Below are 14,392 nucleotides of genomic sequence, written 5' to 3' on the forward strand. Positions count from 1 at the left end.
CACGGTTTTCTTAGGTCATGATTCACGGTTTGAGGCCAGGATGTGACATGAAGCCGCCACTGGCTTAGAGGCTCAGAGAGTTTTGAGCTCACCTTCCAGGTTCACTGCTTAGTTGTTGTGTGACTTTGGGCCTGTTCCTCGGAGTCTCTGAGTGTCAGTTTCTGAGTCTGTAAAACGGGGATTATGAGAGCGCCTGTATCTAGGGTGGCTATATGAACAGACTGAGCTAAGTGCTGAGACTGTCACTAGTGAAGACATCCCAGCAAGACTTGATGTGAGTTCTAATAGGGAGGGTGAGACCCCTGTGAGACACTCATCCTAGGGGAGCGCCCACCAAAACCCTGTCTTTTTTTTTTTTTTCTAGCAGTGTTTTCTGGCTATACAGTTAAAGCAGGGGTTGAATTCCACAAATCAAAAGCCAACCCTCTTTAGAGAACCAAGTCTCTAGCACGGCCAGACCCCAGACCCCAGGCTGCTCTGCGGAGGAGACTGGAGAAAGCAGACTCCCGTTTCTCCTTGGGCCAGCTCACAAACCGCAAGCCAAGCATTGGAGCCAGACAGCCGCCTCCCGCCTTTGTCTGCGCAGAACCCAGAGCTGGGGATGTGACAGGTCAGTCTGCCTCATCTGGGGACCTTTGGTGGCTTCTTCAATGGGAACCGCCCCCTCCGGGTGTGGGAAGGTGATGGAGTCACGGGTCTTCTGTCTTCCCCAGCTGCCCATGGTGCTCGCTGCGTTTCTCTCTGGGGATGGCAGAGATGAGAAGGTTGGTGCTGGTCCTGCTGTACATGGCCCACTCGTCATCTGCCAGTGAGTGTGCAGGGCATTCCATGGGGTGGGTGGGGTGGGGGCAGCATCCTGGAAAATGGAGTGGCCCTTGCTCCCTTCCCAAGGCATTCCGTGGGGTGGGTGGGGTGGAGGCGTCACCCCGGAAAATGGAGTGGCCCTTAATGCCCAGAGAGGGACTCACTTGGCAAGAAAGCCAATCCCCAGAATTTTGTCCTGGGTGGCATGTGTGAATGACAGGATCTAGGTCATGCAGGGTCCCAGGGCATGGGTGTGTGTCTGATTCTAAGGGTGTGAGATAGGGAAATCAGTTCTAGGGCACAGAATGGCCTATGGGGCAGAAGGGGCAGTGTGAGAACTACCTCCTACATTCAGCTCAACCCTGCCCACCCCTGGAGTACATTGGGCTCTGTAAACTGTGATCCTGATGAGGACCAGCTAGTACCACAGCAGCAGAGGTCTCTCGGGCTCTCAGGCAGCAGAAGTGGCTGCTATGGTCCCCTCCTCCCTGACCCGTAGGCTGCTCAGGACTAATACGCCCAGCTTGGAAAAAGGCAGGTGAACAGGGGACAAATGACTCAAGTAGGCTCTGTCTACCTTTGGTGCCTTTGGTTTTATCAGTGAACACACACACACACACACACACACACACACACACACTATGCAAAGACTCCACACCTTCCTCAGCCTACTCTTACCTGCCAAGGAGACCAAGAGATGCTCAGAAACACAGACATGACATCTCTCCTACTAAGCCATAGCTGAGACCCAGACCAAACCCTTGGTCTGGACCACATTTTCTCATCATGGCGTTGGCAGTGGAATGGGGCGCAAGGCAGGAACTCTACTACTGAGCTGCTTCCCCAGCACCCGAATAACATTTTGGAAAAAGGAATGCTGTCACATCCATGGAGGTTCTTGGCTTGGGGAGGATTGGCTAATATTACAAATCACCAATGTCTCCAGAGAAAAATCAGAGCATGGACAAGGGATGTCATTGTTGGTATTTCTGAAGTAGCCTTAGTTTTGTCCCAGCAGTCTGTGTAATTAAGACATGTTCTCACTCCAACTTTATCTAGATAATTCTTCTCTGAGACTCTTTTCCCGGGGATGGAGAAATGGCTCAGTGGTTAAGAGCACTGGTTGTTTTCCCAAAGAACCCGGGGTTCAATTCCCAGCACCCACATGGCAGCTCACAACTGTCTGTATCTCCAGTTCCAGGGGATCCGACACCTTTATGCAGACATACATGCAGACAGAACACCAATGCACATGAAACAAAAATAAATAAATTGCTTTGAAAAACAAACAAACGGAACTCTCTTCCCAAGTGATTTGAAGTTGCATCAAGTTGACGATTAGAGCTACCCATCCCGGGCTTTACCTTTCACGCCTACTGGAGTGGAAACGAAACTAGAAAAGGTCAAAGGCCAAGAATATACAAATCCGTGCATACATCTGGCCGTCAGGGTGATGCCATCGCAAAGCTGGAAAACTGCACCTCACACTGTGAGAGGAGAGCCGGGAAAGCAAGCAGCAGGGTTTTTTTTTTCCTTAAGGAAAGGCCTAGACAAGAATGCCTAGAGGTCCCTTTGCCACCCACTTTTGAATGAAAAATGCCAGACAAGGCCTACCAAGAGGTACTGCGCTAGGCCAAAGAGTGCCAGTAGCAGGGTCTAGGAAGACTTGGAAAGGGTTCAGAGGTATTAGCAAGCGTCTTTTATGTGGACAATCTCCGGGGAGGAACAAAAGAATCAGGGTTGTAGAGTCAGCCCCAAGGAAAACAGCCCACAAAACAGGAGTCCCGAGGGCTGGGAAATGGCCGGGCCCCCAGGTGCCACTTAGTGAGGCTTTTGTTCCCTCTGCAGTTTGCGGCATCCAGAAAGCCAACATCGAGGACGAGTCCAAGGAGAACCTCGTGAGCAGCACCGAGTTCCCCTGGGTGGTGTCCATACAGGACCAAGAGTACACCCACCTGGCATTCGGCTGCATTCTCAGCGAGTTCTGGATCCTCAGCAGCGCCTCGGCTCTCCAGGACAGGCTAGTGCCCCAGAGGGAGGGCTGGGAGGGTCTGCTGCAGGCCTGGGGAATGGTGGGGCCTACTCACCTCCGTGTGTACTCGCCTGAGTCAAGGTCCTGAGGTCACCAGTGGCTCGTGGGACTTTACTGTGAGGACCGAGAAGTGGCACCAGTAAAAAGCAAGACGTCATTTGTTGTTTCTAGGATGTCCACTTGGGATTTTGCCGCAACTACAGAGATGCGGATTCTTTAATTCTATCCACCAGGTGTCCTTCCGGGATAAGTTAAGGAAGTCGGCAGGATTTCCTTGGGCCTTGTAAATGTTACTGCTACAGACAGAAGGGCACAGAGAAAAGCTGAAGGAAATCAGACATGCCTCTAGATGCTTTTCTCTGGGTGCTCAGAACATGACTCTGTCCTCCAATTGTTCTTGTCTGTGTTCTCCAAATTATATACCATAAGCTCAAATTCGTACAGAAAAGAAAGAAAAAATCATAAATATGATTAAAGGAAATATTTGGCAAACATTCCAAAATATTTTCATAAACTATAGAATACTTCACTTCTAGTCCAATAGCCGACCTTAACTTTTGAGGATTGGCAGTAATGGGATAATTTCAACCACTAGGGAAGAAATCCCCCACAAAGTTGTTCACTAATTACACAGAAAATGCTAGAATATAAAAGTAAACATCTAAGGGGGATTTTTGGCACAGGCCTGGGAGCCCACTACTTGGAAGGTGAAGGCAGAAGGGTCAAGAATTAAAATTTCTTCATCCTTAGCTATATGTTGAGTTTAAAGCCAGCCTGGCTACATGAGACTCTGCCTCAAAAACAAACACAAACAAAAAAAACCAGCCAAATAAAAGTGAATTTCCAGTTATCATAGACTAGCATGATAATATAATTTCTTATGCACGCTGTATGTGAAAGAGTATGCTATCCATTGCATAGATGGAGAAAGGATGGAAAGTTTCAGCTTTGTGATGTCATCACCCTGACGGCCAGATGTATGCATGTTCTTGCACATTCTTGCTTAATTTCTCCTATAGTAGATGTGAAAGATAAAGCTTGTGATGGTTTTGCGTGTGCATGTGTAATGTGCACATGCGTGTGATGTGTATGTGTGCATGTGTTGGGGTGACATTGGATATCTTCCCCCATTGCTCTCTACTTTACTGGTGCAGGGTCTTTCACCCGACCCGAAGCTCACTGATTTGACTGGGTTTTGCCCAGAGTTCCCTATCTCTGCCTCCTGTGTGCTAGAATAGCAAGCAGGACTCTTAGCTTTTATGTGGATCCTAGGGATCCAAACCCCGGTCCTCATGCTTGCATAGTGAGTACTTTATCCACCGAGCTGTCTCCCCAGCCTGAAAGAATAGTTTAATCAGCTAAAGAAATTATAATGTAAACTCCTGATAGAATATTCTTTAGCTGCTGAATTTTTAAGACTTGCTTTGTGTATTTTTAAATTTATTATTCTTCTAGTATGAATATAAAATAATAGACTTCCTATGGCATTTTATTTTTTATTAACTATTATTTGTAAAATATATTTTAATCATGTTTTCCCCCTTCCTCCAATTCCTCTCCACCTCTCTACCTACTCAACTTTGTTCTTTCTTTCAAAAACAAAAATCAAAACAAACAAACAAAAGATCAATAAGATAAAAAAAAATGCCAACCAAAACAAAATGAAAACGAAAGTCCACAAAATTATCACTGAGCTGGTTTTGTGTTGGCTAACTACTCCTGGGCATGGGGCCTTCCCTGGAGTGTGGTTGATACACTGATTTCCTCTTTGCCAGCAGGTACCAATTGTTAGGGTTTGGTAAGGGCTGTAAGTCCAGAAGGAAACAAGCCTGCTGACACTCTAACCTTGGATTTTCTGTGTCTACTCCCCCCTCTCTGGGATCCTGTCTGGCTGGAACCTGCACAAGTGTGTGATGTCACGGTCTCTGTGACTTCGTATGTGCTCCTGTCCTGTTGTATCTGGAAGACATTGGTTCCTTGGAGTCGTCCATTATCTCTGACTCTTACAATCTTGTAGTACAAATAATGAAAACCCAGAGACAGAAGTTGGGGTTCAACTCAAAAACCAGAAAAGCAAAGCATCCAAGCCACTAGAGAAGTCTTTCTTCTATCAAGGATGAGCTACCACAGACTAAGCAAACTAAGCCTCTTTCCTCTCATTTTATGTTTCCTCTACTACTGGGATTAAAGGTGTAGGCCACTACCACCTAGATTTGTTTCTACATTGATCTTGTGTAGCCCAGGTGGCCCTGAATTCACAGAGATCCTTCTGCCTCTGTCTCCCAAATCCTGGGATTAAAGGTGCGTGTCACCTCTCCCTGATCTCTAGTGGCTTAACGTTGCCCTTTTGATCTTTAGGTAAGCTTTATTTATTAAAACATATATAAAATATCACTATTGAATCTTTCTTTTTTTTTAATTTATTTATTTATTAAGGATTTCTGCCTCGTCCCCACAACCGCTTCCCATTTCCCTCCCCCTCCCCCGATCAAGTCCCCCCCCCTCATCTGCTCGAAGAGCAATCAGGGTTCCCTGACCTGTGGGAAGCCCAAGGACTGCCCACCTCTATCCAGGTCTCGTAAGGTGAGCATTCAAACTGCCTAGGCTCCCACAAAGCCAGTACGTGCAGTAGGATCAAAAACCCACTGCAATTGTTCTTGAATTCTCAGTATTCCTCATTGTCCGCTATGTTCAGCTAGTCCGGATTTATCCCATGCTTTTTCAGACCTAGGCCAGCTGGCCTTGGTGAGATCCCAATAGAACATCCCCATTGTCTTAGTGTGTGGGTGCACCCCTCGTGGTCCTGAGTTCCTTGCTCGTGCTCCGTCTCCTTCTGCTCCTGATTTGGACCTTGAGATTTCTGTCCGGTGCTCCCGTGTGGGTCTCTGTCTCTGTCTCCTTTCATTGCCTGATGAAGGTTAATATTCCTGAGGATGCCTATGTGTTTGTCTTTGGATTCACCTTATTTAGCTTCTCTAGGAACATGAATTATAGGCTCAATGTCCTTTATTTATGGCTAGAAACCAAATATGAGTGAGTACATCCCATGTTCCTCTTTTTGGGTCTGGCTTACCTCACTCAGGATAGTGTTTTCTATTTCTATCCATTTGTATGCAAAATTCAAGAAGTCCTTGTTTTTTACTGCTGAGTAATACTCTAATATGTATATATTCCATACTTTCTTCATCCATTCTTCCGTTGAAGGGCATCTAGGTTGTTTCCAGGTTCTGGCTATTACAAACAATGCTGCCATGAACATAGTTGAGCATATACTTTTGTTGTATGATAGGGCCTCTCTTGGGTATATTCCCAAGAGTGGTATTGCTGGATCCAGGGGTAGGTTGATCCCAAATTTCCTGAGAAACCGAAACACTGCTTTCCAGAGTGGTTGCACAAGTTTGCATACTATTGAATGTTTCTGTCTCCTCTCCCTCATAGATCCCTGAGCCTTGAGAGGAGGGGGTTAATGAACACATCCCATTTGGGAGTGAGTGTTCCTAAGTCTCTTATTCTCTGCACATTGTCCAGTTGTGGGTCTCTGTCTTAACTCCCACCTACTACAAGAAAAAACTTCTCTGATGTGTTGATCAAGACACAGATCTATGAATATGCCATCAGGAGTCATTTTATTGCTATGTTCCTTTAGCAGAATAGTTATATTAGGTTTCCTCCTAGGCCCATGACTTATCTAGTCTCAGGTTCTTGGCCACTTTGTATGGCATGGGTTATAGCTCATGGAATGGGCCTTAAATTCAGCAACCCCCAAAGTGGTTGGTTACTCCCATGATATCTGTGCCACTATTGCAGCATTATATTTTGTAGGCAGGTTGCTGTTGTAGGTCAGGGTTTATAACTGGCTGATACTGATGGTTACCTTTTCCCTCCGGAGTCTGCAGAGTGCCTTCCAAAGCCATGAACACTAGTCAGTAGAATTGAAGCTTCTAGTCAGGCACCACATCAACTTCTCTGTGATCAATGACATGATGATTTCAGCAACAGGGTTTTACCATTGTGGAGAGAGAGCAACTGACAGCCTTGGCAAATAGTCTGTGACATCAGGGAGATTCCATGGGAACCCTTTGGCCAGTGGACTCAGTAAGATGTAACCCATTCCTGATACCAGAGTACCATAGACATCTACTTTATGACAGTGTTTTCAAGCATGTGTATCATTGTATTTTGCTCAGTCTGCTCTCATTACCTTCTGTTGTTCATGGTCCACCCTTGACCCTCCCACTGGCCAGGATTTGTGTGTGTGTGTGTGTGTGTGTGTGTGTGTGTGTGTACAGAGCCTTGACTTTTATTATTTAAAAAAACTCCACAGTTATTTCACTTTCTGACTCTGTGCTTGGCCTTCAACAGTTTCACAACAACCTTCTGCTCCTCAATGAGGGAGGGAGTGTGCCTGATCTTCCATGGACATACTCAGTATACATGGAGCCACCATAAGCTCTGTTGGCGTGCTTTATTTTAGACTCGCTCATAGGGACTTCAGGTCTTACAGCACGAACACCCCAGAGTCTGACAGGGCACAATACCACATGCAGATTTTGGTGCTTTCCCAACTTTCTTGGTTTAAAAGGAAACAATCCTGCGGCCAGGAGTTCAAGACAGCCTAGTTTTGTAAGAGACTGTATTGTGGGAAAGCCTACAATGGTGTGTTAAACACCGTTAAGAGTGTGTCTCAACACTGTCTCTATAAGAGCCAGAATTTACATTTTTAAGTAGAAATCCATGTATATTGTTGAATATCCACAAAGAAACAAAGTCAGGTAGGGAAACCATCCCCTCAGTCACTAGATTCTTCCCCTTGTGCCATGGCCTGCCATCATCATCTTGGATTTTTTTAAATGCATAATGTGTTTGTAGATGTCCATATATCTTTCTATATTGATTCTTATATCTACTAACATGGAATTCTCTCTCCCCTAGTCAGCGTAGGTTTCCATAACACAATACCATAAACTAGAAGATTTAGCCCAGAGAGTCCAAGGTTAGAGGGTCAGCAGGTTTGCTGCCTTCTGGATGTATGGGCAGAAGCCTTCTAGGTGTGTGTTCACATGGCTACTTTTCTCTGTGTGAGAGTAAGACAGAAGAGAGACGTGGAAGATTCCTGACATCAACCTCAGTCCTACACACACACACACACACACACACACACACACACCACATATACAATACATATGAAAAAAAGAAAAGTTTTTTTTTAAGGGAAGGGGACACTGGTCCTACTGGATCAGGCCTTAGGTACCTCTCCAAATACGAAAATAAAGGCCTTACTACCAACTGTGGTCCCATTTTTTGAGATCATGGCAAGATATTTCTGTAGAACCCCCTCACTCCCAATTCTTGTCCTATTTATGACTCACATTTCTTGTCCATGGAAGACTCTGTAGGCATCATTCTGCCCCTCCCACCACCACCCTGGTATTAAATACATCTGAGGTGATTCCAATTTTAAGCAGTATGGCTAAGAATGCTTATCTACCCGGGAGATGCCCGGCTCACCCCTGCGATCCCAGCTTCTGCCATTACCCTCGTTCATTTTCATGACTTTCATGGCTTAGACAATGAAGTGTTTGCTCAACCTTAGAAAGAGTTCATCTTCGTTGGACTGGATGTCCAGCTCTGCGGATCCTCCCATCTGTGACCAGCGATCCACTCTCTCCTCTCCCCGCTCTGGTGAGGGTGATAGCCGCATTTACCCCTGCATCCTGGCTCCAGCTGGGTTTCATCAGTGCCAGGACTGACAACAGCCTGGGGGGGGGGGCGCGGGGAGAGTAAGATGAAGCAGGGTCTGTACGCTCCTGAGGCGAAGTGCAGATTGTTCCCTCACCAGCTCCACACAGCTGGGCCTGACCTAACTCTTCTCGCTTAGGGAGACTGTGTGTGGGCTCTGGGCTTGAGCCCACGCCTCGATGAAGAAAGTGAAGGACCAGTTGAGGATGCTTCCCAGCATCAACTTCAGGCCTCCGCACATGTGCACACGCACGTGCACACACATGCACACTCTGCACACATACAGAAGAAAATGAAAGCAGACACGTAAGACAACTCGGCTGACTTCTGTCTCATTGGTCACTGTTCCTGGCCCACTTTCTAAGTCTTTCATTGTTTTCCATTCTCCTCCTGCTGAAAGAGGACTTGCTTTCTTATCTGCCTTTCTGCTGAGAGCCTTCTCACTGGGCTGCTGCTGAGCTCAGCAGCAGCAGGTGTCACCTGCCACCCCCGGTTGTCTTTTGCTGGGCGTGCCAGCCCTTGCTCAGATGGCAGAGTGCTGAGTCCTCTTTATGGTTTTAGGGTGTATGCATCTGCCGTGCATTCGTATCGTTTCTTGGGTGAGTCCCAAGGGAAGAGGTAGAGAACACCCAACCTAATCCCGCCTCTGTAAAGCCATGTCCTCCCCAAACGCACTCACAGAGTATGTGAGGCCAGACGCTGCACCAAGAGACTGGGCAGTGGTGGTGGCAACTTTTAATCCTAGCACTCGGGAGGCAGAGGCATGCAGATCTTTGTGAATCTGAGACCAGCCAGGTATACAAAGTGAGTTCCAGGACAGCCAGGACTGTTACACGGGAAACCCCATCTTGAAAAACAAAAACAAACCAAAACAACAACAACAACAAAATGATGTTAAGTGCTGAGACAGTGAGTGAGAGTCATGAGTACATATTTTGTATTGAAATGAAATGAATGAATGAAATACATGCCCTGCCAATTCTGAAGCATGTATGGGAAGTCCGTATATGGCGGTTCTGTTGAACTTGTTCGTACTGAGTTCCATGGTCTAGGTTGATGAGGATGACTGACCTGGTCTCTTCCTCAAGAGGGCACTAGCTCTCATTACAGACAGTTGTGAGCGGCCATGTGGTTGTTGGGAATTGAACTCAGAACCTTTGAAAGAGCAGGTAGTACTCTTAATCACTGAGCTATGTTAAAAAACAACAACAACAACAAAAAACTATTCATACAGAAAAGCCACCCAAGAACATGTGAACAGATGATCTTTGCATGGTAAGATAAATGGTTATCAGAACAGAAGAATCCCCCAAGAGATTGGGCTGACAAGGGAGAACACAAATCTAGAAATTCAGAAGAGATTCCCTGGAGACTGAGTTCAAAGGTTTGAGTAAAAACTGAATTGGAGGCTGGAGAGATGGCTCAGCAGTTAGAGCGCTTCTTGCTGTTCCAGAGAGTCCAAGTTCAGTTCCCAGCACCATTGAGGAGCTCACAACCATTACTAACTCCAACTCTAAGGAATCCAATACATTCTGACTCTGGCAGGCACAAGTGGGACACATTCACACACACATACACATGTGTGTTCACGCATGCACACACACACACACACGTTAAAAACAAAGACAAAATACCCATGGATTGAGTTGGATGAGAATGCCAGGTTGAAAACGAAAAACATAAAAAATGAGAAATGAGGGAAGTGTGAAGCTTCATCGCTGCCTCGACTTCTCAAAGGCCCTTTGCTGTCTGTCTCTCTAGGAAGAAGGTCGTTGCTGTTGTCGGTATAGCCAACATGGACCCCAGAAAGGTTGATCACACAGAGTACTCAGTCAGCATCATCATCCCCCATGAGAACTTCATTAACAGCTCCAGGAGCAATGACATAGCCCTCCTGAGGACAGAATCTGCCATACATTTCGATGACATGGTCCAGGCCATCTGCTTCCTGGACAAAAAACTACAGAAACCACCAACCTTGAGAAACTGCTGGGTGGCAGGATGGAACCCCACATCTGCAGTTAATGCATTCTTTCTCCTAGAGGAGGCTGTGTGTGTGCTGGGAGTGAGGAGGGACTCAGAGGAATTTCTCTGGGGCCTATCCTAATCATTCAGAATGCTTGAGGTTTTATAGTTGATTCTCAGTGGTTGCCTTTTTGGGGTCTTTTCTTGTACCATATTCCACGGGCCATTTTTTTTTTTTAGTTCTATACCCAGGAAGTATACAGGCAGCATGCTGCCTAACAAGCACTGGGAGGAGTAAGGGGACTACAGCTGAGCACATTCTTACCTAAGCCACCCATTTCCTGCCATTCTTGGACAAGAATGAAACAAGAGAATGTATTATTATTATTATTATTATTATTATTATTATTACTATTATTATTATTATTTTGGTTTTTTTGAGACAGAGTTTCTCTGTAGCTTTGGAGCCTGTCTTGGAACTAGCTCTTGTAGACCAGGCTGGCCTCGAACTCACAGAGATCCACCTGCCTCTGCCTCCCGAGTGCTGGGATTAAAGGTGTGTACCACCACCTCCCGGCGAAAATGTATATTCTTTAAGTGTGAAGGAGGGGTGAATTGTTCTCTGCCTGCTTACAGATTTCAATTCAAAGCAAAGATAGTTTCCAGTAAAAACTCAGACACAAGTTCTGATTTCTATGGGTAAAAGGGATGTATAGGGACATTTTCTGTTGGTTCCTGGTTGGATATGCGAGTTGCTGGTGGGTTGACTCAGGACTGCCTTCTTGTTAGTAATTCTTGGGCTCTCTGTTGCATGGTCCAGACAGGAAATCACATGACAATGAGTATCCTGAGGAGAATCTCCGTGGAAGACATTGACCTGTGTCCTTTACAAAGAGACCAGAATACAGAATGTGCCAGTCACGCAAATAAGGAATACAAAGTTTGCCTGGTAAGAAGACACAGTAGAAGCCAGCTCTTGAAAGTAATCATTGATCATTGGTTGCACCAAGGGGTCTTGGGAGCTCTTCCTTACAGAATGGGGAATGAACAGTAGGGCCAGTGCCGCAGGTTCATGTCTCTGGTAGGAATAACAGTTGGCAGAAAGTACTTAAACCCTACAGTGTGGTCACTTGATACCGCTAGTCTGCTGTGTGTCTCCGCCAGCCTCCTGAGCCCACGTGACTCTCAGTATCCAAGTTTTCTCGCCCTCACTCTGGTTCAGCGTGTACTGTATCCCGAGCCATCCTGAGCCACTAACCCTTAGCTTTTGAACTGAATTCTGCTCACGAAATATCTATTGGTGACTTCAGTGTTTGGAAAGCTGCCTCTCGTGGAAATGGGCTCTGGTGTCTGGATCCTGAACACCGCACTTCTCAGGCAGAATCGGACTAACGGGTCCCTCGGGCCCAGCAGAGCTGCTCCTTACTTTTCCCCTTTTAGTTTTTACAACCCTTAGAGGTTCTGTGAGATGTCAAGGGAGAGGACCACTCGGTGAAAGGGGCCCCTCAGTGTAGTAGCTGCCCCTGACACCAGGAGGTAAGACAGAGCTGCCTCGAAGGCCCTGGGTTGGTAGCCTCTTATCCATTTACTTCAGAGACCAGAAATCACAGCTTTGTCAGGTGGGGAAGAAGTGGGGGCAGGGACAAAAGAAAAAAAAAACCCGAGCTTATTCTGTGCCTGAGGTTAGTAGCAAAACCATTTGATGGGGTCATCTGTACCCACAACTGCGTCAGAAACATCAAACTGTGTGTCCTAAATCCCATCCATTTTCCTCCTCGAGCACAAGGATGATCAGCTTGGGGTGGGACCCGGGAAAGGGGGAAGACTATACCCTTCTTCACTATACCCCAAGCAGCCTGAGTGTGTCATGGACAACGGCCGTTCAGCAAGCCCAAGTGACCAGCCAGAACTCTAAACAACATTTCAACCCTCTGCCGACTGGCCGAGTGAGGTGACAGCAGACTACAGAAAAAGAAAAGAAAAGAAGACACAGGGCTGCTGTGCTGCCCTTTCCCTGCGGCGAGCAGCACAGAGTAGCACACACATTGCGTTGCCCAGGAACCTGCGTTCGCCTTCTCACCACCCAGGCATGACAGTGTCTTTGCAGAAAGCACATGCCTCAGCTCTGCCATGCTTTCAGTCACCCCTTCCTCCCACCCTTCACCCTCACCTCTGCTCTACCGACACGTCCCTCTGAGCAAGGGGAGGTATCCAGGGAGGGGACACGCCAGGCAGGCCATTCCCGAGGCTGCAGATGAGAAGGGGCTGATAAGGTCAACCCTTGCCTCTCTGCTTCTCATCCTTGAATTTGTGCAAACGGTTCGCTGTTATCACTTGCCACACTGCTCACTACTCGCTCAGTCCAAACAGCAAGAGCAATGTATCGTTGGCCAGCTTGCCTGGCTTTTCCAGTTGAGGGGGGCCATACAATCAAGGAGGGTGAATAGTCCTCCCCTATCTCGGACCCAGATGGACCACAAGGTATGGGTGGAGGTTTGGCGCTTGAAAAGGGGGAGCCTGGTGTGGAATGAATCTTGGGACTTTCTGCATTCCCTCAACTCCATACAGAAAAGTTAGTGCCTTTATAAGCCCTCGGGACGGCCATAGCTAATACTTGACTGAGCGCAGGCTGCGTGCCCAGCTCCAGCGCCGCGTGTGTCACAGGCGCTAAGGGATCAGGTCACCTGCGCTGGTTCCAAATCCAGCCCAGAGTGCTAAGCCTCTGCCTTCTCGGACCTTGCGTGAGTTAAGGTGTGTGCAGCAGAACGCCTGAGACCCAGGGGACAACTCAGGAAAAAGGAAAGGCAGCAGGATGGGCAGGGCTGGTGAGCAGGAGGAACTAGTGGCTGGGACGTGGGTTAGGAAGCTGTAGACCCAGAACAGCCCCAGATCAGAGTGCTAGCAAAAACCAAGACGGTGAAAAACGAGCCAGGACGTTACAGGCAATCTGGGTGTCAAGGCCACAAATAATTTGCATAATGCAAAGAAAAATTGGACTGGGGAGGTAGCTCAGCTGGTGGGTGGTTGTCTTGAATAAAGCCCTGGCTTCAGGGATTTGATCCCCAGCTCTGCATTAAAAAAAAGCAGTTGTGGTAGCAAGTCTGTACTCCCTTCTAAAACAGACCTCTGGCGTCTACAGAAAAAGAAGGTTTTCTCAAACCTAAGCCCCCTGTCCTTTATTGCAGGGGGAACCAGGAAGCCCTGTGATGTGCCAAGTGAAGAAGCTGAATCTCTGGGTCCTCAAAGGAATCATGACCCATGGAGGCGACTCGTGCCCTGGCCTGTTTCTGTATACCAGTGTGGAAGACTACAGTGACTGGATCATGGCCCAGGCGAGGAAGGCTGGCCCTTCCCTGTCCTCGCTCCAGTCCTGGGAGAAGTTGCCCCCTGAGTTCCTTTTTGACGAATCAAATATTGCCCTGACAAAGAATGCGTATTCTGTACACGGCCATACTGAACGGCCCCAAACCCACTCCCAAAGACCAAAATTGTCCACTGCGTACAACAAGTCAACAGACAATGGGCAGAACTTCAGGGCAAACGGTCTTCAGGAATCAGGCTGGCCTGCAAAAGTGGCTATTCAACCCATGTACTACGACTACTATGGGGGGGAGGCGGAGGAAGAAGGGGTTGTAGCTGGCCAGAGCAGGCTGTATTGGCCCCAAGAAAGGATCTTGATGTCCCTCGTGCTTGTTTTCTTGGGCAGCGGTGTCTAGCTAGCAGCTAACCTCCCCACAGACAAGAAGCTCGGAGTGCATGGGGCTAGGCGTCTACGGTACTGTTCTGGGGTCCGCTTTTGATAGGTGCCACTTGGGCGACCACAGTCAGGCCCCACAGCATCACTGGGCTGGC

General features: G+C 47.4%; 1 protein-coding gene across 2 annotated transcripts; it reads left to right on the forward strand.

Annotated features, from left to right (window-relative positions):
- Window positions 1-733: 733 nt before the first annotated feature.
- On the forward strand, window positions 734-14,256 carry Prss54 (serine protease 54). 2 transcript variants are annotated; one of them, XM_041649485.1, is made up of 5 exons: window positions 734-808; window positions 2,653-2,828; window positions 10,341-10,595; window positions 11,361-11,489; window positions 13,726-14,256. In XM_041649485.1, the coding sequence occupies exons 1-5, from the start codon at window positions 748-750 to the stop codon at window positions 14,254-14,256; spliced, it is 1,152 nt and encodes a 383-aa protein (XP_041505419.1). In that variant the 5' UTR covers window positions 734-747. The 2 variants fall into 2 exon arrangements, with proteins under 2 accessions (XP_041505419.1, XP_041505418.1); XM_041649484.1 differs by having other exon boundaries at window positions 2,653-2,824; window positions 10,337-10,595.
- The last annotated feature ends 136 nt before the right edge of the window (window positions 14,257-14,392 follow it).

This window comes from Microtus oregoni, unplaced genomic scaffold, assembly GCF_018167655.1.
Source record: "Microtus oregoni isolate MIOR12 unplaced genomic scaffold, Mior012 000004F_ref0000308, whole genome shotgun sequence".
Classification (NCBI taxonomy): Eukaryota; Metazoa; Chordata; class Mammalia; order Rodentia; family Cricetidae; genus Microtus; species Microtus oregoni.

Bases quoted from the DNA above. Each gene is read 5' to 3' on its own strand.
- Prss54 (XM_041649485.1), top strand. From the start codon at position 748: ATGGCAGAGATGAGAAGGTTGGTGCTGGTCCTGCTGTACATGGCCCAC. The intron at 10,596-11,360 runs GTTAATGCATTC...TGCATGGTCCAG, and splicing joins GATGGAACCCCACATCTGCA to ACAGGAAATCACATGACAAT. The intron at 11,490-13,725 runs GTAAGAAGACAC...CCTTTATTGCAG, and splicing joins AGGAATACAAAGTTTGCCTG to GGGGAACCAGGAAGCCCTGT.